Source organism: Chelonoidis abingdonii, chromosome 1, assembly GCF_003597395.2.
Source record: "Chelonoidis abingdonii isolate Lonesome George chromosome 1, CheloAbing_2.0, whole genome shotgun sequence".
Classification (NCBI taxonomy): Eukaryota; Metazoa; Chordata; order Testudines; family Testudinidae; genus Chelonoidis; species Chelonoidis abingdonii.
In genome coordinates this window covers 302865935-302875927 of record NC_133769.1, presented here as the reverse complement: position 1 = coordinate 302875927, position 9993 = coordinate 302865935, and the positions used below count along the sequence as shown (strand labels likewise).

Below are 9993 nucleotides of genomic sequence, written 5' to 3'. Positions count from 1 at the left end.
CTCTGAATGACTTACTATGAAGTAGCATGCTAGAAGTGTGCAAATGGCTCCCAGAGATCATTTTCCAGTCCATTAAATGAAAGATTAATTTTTAATAAAGTAGAAAGATTAACAAGTAAGCCTTAATCCTGTGAGAAGTCTTGTTAAACTGATAGGCTGATCCTAAAGGTACTGAGTACCTGTGGCTTCCATTAAAATTTCACAAGACATCTCGTTTAAAGATAGATACTTTTGGGTAATGAAGGACATGAATTTACACAATGATCCAAACTGCAGCTTAGTTGGAGACCAACGTGAAGCAAATGTCTGTTTCAGTGGAGTCAGTGTGTATTTTGATGTATTGTTTTTAACTGTAAGTGAATTTTATAAATATTAATGCATATGAAAAAGAATGAATGATTGCTAGAAACGAAACTGGTGACAAGCACAGTACAGAGCAGGAAACAGTAACTGTACAAGCTCCATTGCACAGCTCTGTCAATGAACCTGAGTCTTGAAAAGAAACACCCTGCAGTTTCTGTCACTGACCTTTGTTGAACTGGAAGTGCCATTTATGTCAAATTATGCCAAATTGCTGGGTGTTTTTGTAATGCAGGCCACTGTTCACTGAGAGCTAGGATGAGCTCAGACCAGAAAATTCATTTCTCTTTTGACCACTTTGAACATGAGTCTCCAGAAGTGAAAGTTTAGTAGGGAATTAATCTGTTCATATTTTTGAATTAGGGTATTTTCATTAAATCTTCCCAAACTGAAAAATTAAGAGTGAAATCCTGGCTGCACTGAAGTCAAAAGCAGTTTTACCATCGACTTCAATGGGCTTTGGATCTGACTTTGTAGGCACAGTCATACATTTGAGCCTCGATTCAGCAAAGCACAGGTTTAAGTGCTTTGCTGAATCAGGGCCTTGAAGCATGCATAGGCCATCAGATAAAATAGAGTTTCAGTGTTAGAAATGTGGGGCGGGGGAAGCAAAATGCTCTCCTTTTCATTGCCACACTTTCAGAATTCATCCCTTACTGATATTAAGTGTTTAGCTAATTTTGCATCAAAATAATAACTTCAAAGACTCATGGAGCTCCCATCTCTTTAGAAAGATCAAATGGAATAAAAAAAGAGAAGAACCCAAACTGATTTTCTATGCTCACCTCCACTAGGCTCACAGCCCATTTCTTGTCCTTTATTTGCTAATTCTAATTCAAATACGTTTTACATTGCAATGATACAGTACCTTTGGCAGCACAAAGATCATTTTTTATTGAACTGGAGAAACAGCACCCACTTACTCACAGATTGTTCAATGACTATTGGGATTCTTAATGAATGGGACATTTGTTTTCATGCCAGCTCAGCTACCAACATTGACAAGATTAGCATACATTTTGGCAACTGCACTAACACAACATGTTAGTAAAATGGGCCTTTTATCTTTGAATCTAATTTACTTTAGGTATACTCATTAAAAATGTCTTTTGCGTGAAAGAGAATTCTGTAAGGGATATTCTGTCAACAGCAAGGTCTACAGAAAAGTGCCTCATTACTGGTATCAACTATTCTGACACCAGGAAATTAGAAGACAACTTTTTTTAAATGAAAAAGTCTACTGTGCCATGAGTTTGAGATAATACCTGAATGTTTTGTCGTGGATATGATTAACCAAATTATTGCACTGCTGGTAGCCTTTTTTACCTGCTGCCAATTGCATAATTTTGAGTTAAAAAACCCCCAAAAGACCCAATCTTGCATGCTTTATCCTTTTCTGTGGGACTACCTGCATGAAGACTACTCATGGGGTGGATTATGACACCTTACTGACACTGACTAGCACCTGTCACCACAAATAGCCCATTAAAGTCAATAGGACTATTTAAGAAGTAAAGGCTTACCTTTACTTCACCACACGTAGTTGCACTAGTCTAAGTGAAGGACTGATTGCAAACCGATTTACTTAAACCAGGTGCATATGGCTGTGTGGACACTCTTATTTCAGTTTAAACCAGGCTCATTTTGGTTTATCTTAAATTGATTAGGAACAGGTTTAAGATAAACTAAAATAAGCCATTCTTAAACCAACGAGTTCAATTCAACCCGTGCAAGTCCACATGTAGACAAGGCCTGAGTAAGAATCACATAATCTGGTGCCCTGTGTGTAAGGGTTGTAGGATCAGGCCCATGATTTTACATTTTAGTTTTTTGTTATTAAATTTTGGTCCTTGTTCCTGCTCCCATTTAAGGCAATGGTATAATTGTCATTGACTTCACTGGAAATGAGTCCAGGCTTCTAATTTGAATAATGCAGAAGTAATGCAGAAAATGCTATTTTTCTTTTGCTTAACATGCTGTTAGACTGAATAATGTAGTACAGAGAACTAAACTTTTCCACCAAAGCATCACAATGTATAATAAAGAACCCAAGTCCAAGGAATTAGTCATATTTCTTCTGAGATAATAATCAATGTCTTTTTCATGACATATGAATTTTCATGGATACATGATATTTTCCTATATTAATAGTATTAAAAGAAACAAAACAAGATGATAAACCATAAGCATTTGACAGGTAGAATTAATTTTTTCATGGAACACAGCCATCAAAGTGCTCGCAAACAAAAAATGTTCTGAGAGTATACTATAGAAATGTTAATACCAAGAACTAGTTGAAATAATCCTCTGAAAATAAATTAATGTTGATAATAAGGTGGTTTGGTAAAATATGGGCCAGATTCTGATACTCTCACTCATGATAAGTAGCACCTTACTCAGCAAATAGCCTGCAGATTTTAACGAGTCTACAGTGGAGTAAGGTACTACCCAAAGTGGGTGAATTTATCAAAATCTATATATAGCTGCACTGCATACCTGTAAAAAGCAAGAACTTGATACTGCACCATTTAAGTCAATTTGAGCCTTGCCATTGATTCCAATGGATGCAGGATAAGGTTCCTAAGAACAATTTTGGAGTGTATTAATTTTTGGATGTATTATGCTTTTTAATAATGTGCTATGAATTAAATTAAAAATAAACAAAAGAGTAAATATCTAGATAATGATGAAAAATTGCTTGTAAACCGAGTGGTACTCTGTTTTATCATTAAAATGTTAGCACCGAGATAAAAAGTTATTATGAAAATATATAGCTTTAATTTGCAGACATAGAAACACTTTTGGTACAATACAGACATATGATGCCAGAAATCAAAATGATTAGTTTTAAGCATAACACTTATTTACCTTGTTTACACAGATAAATTTGATGTAACCATCATACAACAGATAGTTCCCAGCTCTTACAATGAAGTGAAGATGATGCATCACTGATAAACCTGCTGCTTTGTTGCAGAGGATGCAGCAAAGAATAAATTATTGAGAAAATATGCCACGAGTCTTACAAATACGATTTGGAGTTGATCCAAAAAACAAAACCAATGAAAAAGAGCCTGGAATAGTAGCCAAAAAAGGCAGAAATCAGATCTTTCACATGAAATACCAACCCAGAGAGGAGAAATAGTCAGTATAAACTAAGTTCTAGAATTGCTAATAATGTGAAGGTTTTTTTTGTTTTCATCTGACAGATTAGCGTCAGAAGTATAACATAAAAATATCTGTTACATAACCAAAGTGATGGAATACAACTGACAGATTGCTGGAAGAATAAAAATATCAATACTTCTGGGACAACAAAGGATTTAGCCATTCCCTTTCTTCCTTGCATCTGGCCATATTTACTGAGATGGACATATGTGTGTGTGTGTGTACGTTTGTTGTAAGAAATATTAAATACAAGTTTTTCCCTAATAATGGCAAGTAAACTGTTGGAGCAACAGCAGTTTGTGTGAAGATATTAAGTCTGTAATAAGTGAAAGATGAAGATGTTACAGCAGTTCAAATTCTGATTACGTGACAATATTTTGCATCTTTGCTCAACAGGAATTGCACTTCTTGTTAATGCCTTCTCTATCATACTAAAGTATTACTCATGAGGTAAAAATTCTGTTTGCTTTACTAGTGCATGTTTCCTCCTCTTCTTTTTATCATACATCCAGTGGAATACACATTTCTTCTGTGAAAATATATGTATATCCAGATATGTTTTATATTAAAACCCATAAATATACTTTGCATTAATCTCATAAACAGTACCTCAAACAGTTCCCTGCACAGGAGCATCTGATGCCCTCTTGTGGTTAAAATGACTTTTTAAACTTTTTAAACGTAAGATTAATGCATCGTCTTACCTTCCTCTCTCTGTATAATCACTGATATGATGGGTTTATGATAGCTGCAAATGGTGTTTTTATAGACTCCTTGCTAGCAGTTAGTACCAAGATTTCATTAAAAAAGCAGTAATCGCAATTTGACTTTAAAAAACCTGTAAACAGCTATTTACAATTATAATATTATTAAGTTATAAATTAGTGGTCCTTCATTGTAACTGCTGTCAACATACCCAATCTGGGCATTGTCCAAGGTTTGTTAGACAGCAGTTTGGTTTATCCACATGGAAACATCAAATATTAGAAATCTCCACTGGTTTCTTCTCCAACATATGAAGATCAATTCTTCCATTTAGTGGGATTTGTACTTCCAAATTTTCATCTGCACTGTGATGCTTTTTCCCTTTCCATAAACAGATGTAAATGCCCATCCCAGTTACTAAAGTGATTGATCCCAAGCTTATTATTGACAGGGCTACTAAGGTAGGCACGCAAGATGGTGACTCCATTTTTTTATGTGTAGGCTCTATAGATATTTGTGGCTCTTTTTCTTCTATATTAATGTCAGGTTCCTTTCTTAACAAACTTTCAATATAACTCTCATTGCTCACTGTGTCGTTGACAAAAAGGTTCACCATGACTGTGGAATGGAGGGGCTCTGGATAGCCATGATCGCTAACTTTTACCAGTAGTCGGTAGAGACCATAGTCGTTCTGCATCAGTGACTCTTCCAAGGTGATATTTCCAGTTTTAGGGTCAATCCTAAATGACTCAGGTCGTGGACCTCTTCTACCTATGATGCTGTAAGCTATGACAGCATTCATGCCAGTGTCTTTATCTACGGCATAGACTTCTGTGATGGGAGAGCCAGGAAGAGTAGAAGGAAGTACCAACAAATAAGACGTATTAGACTGAGGAAACAAGACCAGTGGGGGGTTGTCATTAATGTCCAGAAGAAGGACAGTTATTTTGGCAGTAGAAGAAAGGGCAGGGTCTCCTCCATCAACAGCTTCAACCCACAAGACATAGGAACTTTGCTGCTCCCTGTCGAGGGAGACCTTAGCTCTCAAAACTCCTTTGCCAGTATCTATCACAAAAATATCACTTCCATTTACAACTGAAAGGGCTACCCATCCATTTTGCCCTGAATCAGCATCTGTAACACTGATAACTCCAATTTCCCCAAAACCTGGGAAGTTTTCTGGTACAAAAAAACTGAAATCCTTATTGATAAATCTAGGACTATTGTCATTTTTATCCAACACTGTGATGATGACAGTTGCTATCGATTCTCTGGGAGGCAATCCAGAATCTATTGCTTTAACAGTATATCTGTATTTCTCTTTTTCTTCTCTGTCCAGCTGAGTGGAAACTGTAAGAACACCTGTAGTCTTATCTAAAGAAAAATATGAAGGGGCATCAGGTCCTAGAAAATAGGACACTTTCCCTCTCTCTCCACTGTCAGCATCTGTTGCATGCAATTTGGTCAAAAAAGCATTGGGTGCATTATTTTCTTCAATAGATAATTCTATTAATTGTTGAGGGAAAACTGGTGAGTTGTCATTATCGTCCAGAACCTGCACTTTAATTATCTTGTTTACATGAAATCCCTCTGAGTTCCATGCAACCACTGATATTTGATAGAGCTGCTGCACCTCATAGTCTAAAGGCCTTGTAGTCTCTAATAAATATTCATTATTGTATGGTTTGTATGGTGACAGTTTGAATGGCCCATTGCCATCCAAAAAGCAATCCACTTTATATTTTTCGTCTGGGTCTTTTATAGTAAAAAATGCTATTGGTGTGTTAACAGGTTCCAGTTCTTTCAAGTAAACCACACCTTCTACTTCATTAGCTATAAAACGAGGGACCACTTCAGGGGGTCTCAACATGACTTTGATGATGGACACCAGCACAGTGATCACAGCAGGGATACAACCAGGACCGTTGGCCAATACAGTCAACCTATGGAGGCGGGGAGCATCACCATCAATCTTACTGGAGAGCTTGATGGCTCCTGTACTTTCGTCCAGATGGAACAAGTCTTTTGATGGCTGGGGGACCTTTTGACTGTAAGAGTAAGAGATCTGGGCATTGGATCCCAAGTCCATGTCAACTGCGTGGGTGGTGGCCACATGTGTCCCTGCACTGGAATTCCCATAGATGGTGACGTTGAGTTGAGAATCACTGAACTGGGGGCAGTTGTCATTGATGTCACTGATGCCAATGATGAGGGTGGCACTGCCCAGCAATGGCGGGGTCCCCCCATCCTCCGCGATGATGAGGGTGACATACTCCTCCCTGTCCTCCCTGTCCAGAGCCCCCATAACAATCAGGTAGGGGGTCCTCTCCCCACTCTCATTCTCCTCCACATCTAGGGTGAAGACCCCATAGTTATCCTGAAGGCGGTAGGTCTGGACTGCATTGGTGCCCAGGTCAGGGTCGAGGGCTGGGTGCTCTATGGCCAGGCGGGTGTCGACAGGGGCATTTTCGGGTACCCAGAGGCGCATGTTGGGCACAGGGAATCGTGGCGCATTGTCATTGACATCGCGAATGGCGATCTTCACCTTCACTAGGCGGAAGTGCTCCTGGGGCAGCACCAGCACATCCAGCAGCAGCAGGCAGGGCTCCGAGGATGGCGCCGGCAGAGAGGCAGGTGAGCCAGCACCGGTCTCTAGGCACAGTGCCTCACGGTCAATCTGCAGGGCTGAGGTGTGCAGCTCCCCCGAGCGGTTGTCTAGGCTCACATATTGGCCACCCAGTCCCTGGGAGGCCAGGCTGAAGGACAGCGCTGGCTCTCCACGACGGGTCGGCGGCCCCTCTGCAGCCACCCCATGTAGCCGTAGGTCCTGTGCCAGGCTCCCGATGAGCACTCCGGCTGGCAGCCCCTCGTTGAGGCTGTAGAAGAGCTCGGTGGCACGGCTGTAACTGGCAAAGCAGTTGAAAGGGCCGATGAAGAGCAGGAAAAGGAACAAATGCTAGGGAGAGAAAAGCACAGGGGATTAAAGAGGCACTTCCTTGGCACACACCCATCCAGCCCACCCTGCCCACAAGCTGCATCCTCTCTGCAATGAAATGCACCATCTATGCCCCAGATACACCCGTATCTGCACCCCAAACATACCACCATGTGCACCATAAATACATCACCACCTGTAGCCCAAATATACCCCAACTGGACCCTAACTACATCACCAACTGCACCACAAATATGCCACCACCTACCCTCTAAATACATCACCATGTGCATCACAAATACACCAGCTAAAAACCAGTCACCTGCCTATCTATGCTCCAAATATACCACCAGCTACCCACAAATACACCACTACTCCACAAATACATCATCATCTGCACCACCACCCACACTACAAATACACACCCATCTATGCCCCAAACACACCACCATAACACCATACTTTGCACCTCAAATACCCCATCCTCTGAACCATCACCTGCACCCTAAATACACCACCACCTACACCCCACCCACAATACACCACCATACTGTGCCCACAATACACCACCATCTGAACCCCATATCATTTATACCACAAATACACCACATTTTGCACCCCAAATACACCGTTCTCTGAACCATCATCTGCACCCCAAATACACCACCACCTGCATTCCAAAACCACCAGTCTAGACCCCAAGTATATCATAATCTTACCCAAAATACACCATTTTCACCACCATCTTTCACTCATATTCACCATTATGTGCATTCCAAACACCCAAACGTTTGCCCCCTAATGACACCACCAAATACATGAGCTCCTGACCTCAAATGCACCCAAGCCATCTGCAATATCTGTTCCTCATACAAACCCAATGTGCACCAAATACACCCTCTGCATCAGATATGCCGCCCTCTGCACCCAAAAAGGACACGTGCACCACTCACCCCCCTCAAAGAAACCGCCTGCACCAAATACACCACACACGGTGCACCAGATGCATTATCCACTTCGCATAGACAGTCTACACCACCGCATCCATCAAACAGGTCATGCACACCAACTATCGTAACCAAATAGACCATGTCACAAATGTGCCCATTCTCCTCCGATGACCCTGTTGCACAACTCCCAATGCAGCCCCGTGTACACCAAACAGACTATGCAGGGTCCTCGTAGCGAAGTTTACCATCAGCACCAAGAACACCTCACACAGAGGGGCAAAGGGGGCTCCCCGTTCATGTTGCCCAGAGCTCGGTGTTCAAGTTTCAATTCCCGTTTAACAGGTAAGTACTGACCCTCACCAGTCCCCTTCTCCCTCCGCAGGACTCACACGAAACTAACAGAAACGCCTGAAAAGATTATGCAAAAGAACTGGCCCTTTCTGATTGCCAAGCCAGCCTGTAGCCCTCTGCTTTTGGAAACTGATTCGCGTAACTTTGTCTCCAGCCTCGGGGAGTTCTTCTCCCCTCCATACAAAACCATTCTCCTTTCAGTGTAATGGCTTAAACGGTTCTTATGCATAAACAAAGACACCCCTTCGCGGCTTTGATTGCTGTTGGTAGAGGTGCTACAGCCAACAGGACCCACTGATCGCTCACGATGAAGTTTAGCTCGAGCTAGAGCATTTGCTTTTTTTAAAACCCCACCGCTTCTCCTGGCCACGAGCTCACAACTTGCAGGGCTCGCCGGCACACATCCCCTACCTGCAGGTTTCTGTGGCTGGTGGTGCGCCTAGCGCTGCGTAGGTGCCCCATCTCCAGCTGCCGGTGCCTGCTTCTCGGAAGCCAGCTTGTTCCGAGGGCTTGCGAGCGCCTGCCAGTCCCTTGGTAGTTCATTCCCACTGAAACTGCAGTCATTTAGCTCCTGGTGCGAAGGCAGCAGAAGACACGCCCCTCTCTGCGCATGCAAATCGCTGGGAGAACTTTAGCCAATGGTCACAGGCACATCCCTTGGCAAAGGGCTCGGACGGGGGAGCGAGGGAAATAGAGGTACGGCCGCTGGCGCTCTCTGCTCCGGGCCGCTGTGGCGAGGCACACGGGGAGCCCAGCACGGAGCCCTGTGTACAGGAGCGCAGAGCCCCGGGGGCCGGAACGCACCAGCCCACCGCTAGGCTTAGCACCGTAATCGCACGGAGCTGAGCTCTCTCACCAGCTGCAAACCTGTCCAGAGGAAAACGCTGTCAACAGGCGCCACCCCGGTGCATTCCGCGGGGACAGCTGGCACTGTGCCCTCGGGCTCGGGGCAGCGTTTCAGGGGACGCTCTCTTTGCAGACTGGAGTTTGGGGGAGGCCAGGATGCAGCGAGTGCCACTGATGCGTGTCACCCTGCCCAAAGCACTGCCCAGAAATCCGGGACAAACGGCTGCGATCCAGACTGAAGCTAGTAGGCAGGCTGGATTGTGGTGCTAACCAACCCAGTCTAAATTAATCCAGCCGCAGCAGGATATGCAGTCATATTTTCAGTCTGAGTTCCCAAGGAGAATGGTGGAGGGGGGGTGTCCTGTAAAATGTTGGTAATAGCAACAGCGTTTTCCCTTCTTGCTTTGGAATCTTGTTTCCTTTTAGTTAAAGAATAATCAGTTGGATTTGAATCAATAGGCTCATTGGAACAATCCAGTTTCTATCATGTCAGGTCTCTGATAATGTTCCCACTGCAGTTTGATGTTTCCCTGCACTGCTCCCAACTCCTCTTTCGGCTTCACAGCAAATACTCTGGGCCTGATTTTACCTTTTTATATCATCTCTTTCAGTTAGAAGGTTGTTGACCTCCTGGCACCAGCCATCTAGCTGCTCCTAGGGATCACATTTCACCACCTT

General features: G+C 42.9%; 1 protein-coding gene across 1 annotated transcript; it reads right to left on the bottom strand.

Moving 5' to 3' along the window:
* Positions 1 to 3115: 3115 nt before the first annotated feature.
* PCDH20 (protocadherin 20) lies at positions 3116 to 9150 on the bottom strand. The gene is made up of 2 exons (XM_032775142.2): positions 8881 to 9150; positions 3116 to 7189 (listed from the first exon to the last, which is right to left on the bottom strand). Exons 1-2 carry the CDS (start codon positions 9031 to 9033, stop codon positions 4505 to 4507), a joined length of 2838 nt encoding a protein of 945 aa, XP_032631033.1. The 5' UTR covers positions 9034 to 9150; the 3' UTR covers positions 3116 to 4504.
* Between the last annotated feature and the right edge of the window lie 843 nt (positions 9151 to 9993).

What these genes read in the sequence shown, in the direction of transcription:
- PCDH20 (XM_032775142.2), bottom strand. Translation starts at nt 9,033, where the DNA reads ATGACTGCAGTTTCAGTGGGAATGAACTACCAAGGGACTGGCAGGCGC. An exon ending in CCAGCCACAGAAACCTGCAG is followed by an intron (nt 7,190 to 8,880) that starts GTAGGGGATGTG and finishes TTCTCTCCCTAG; the next exon opens with CATTTGTTCCTTTTCCTGCT.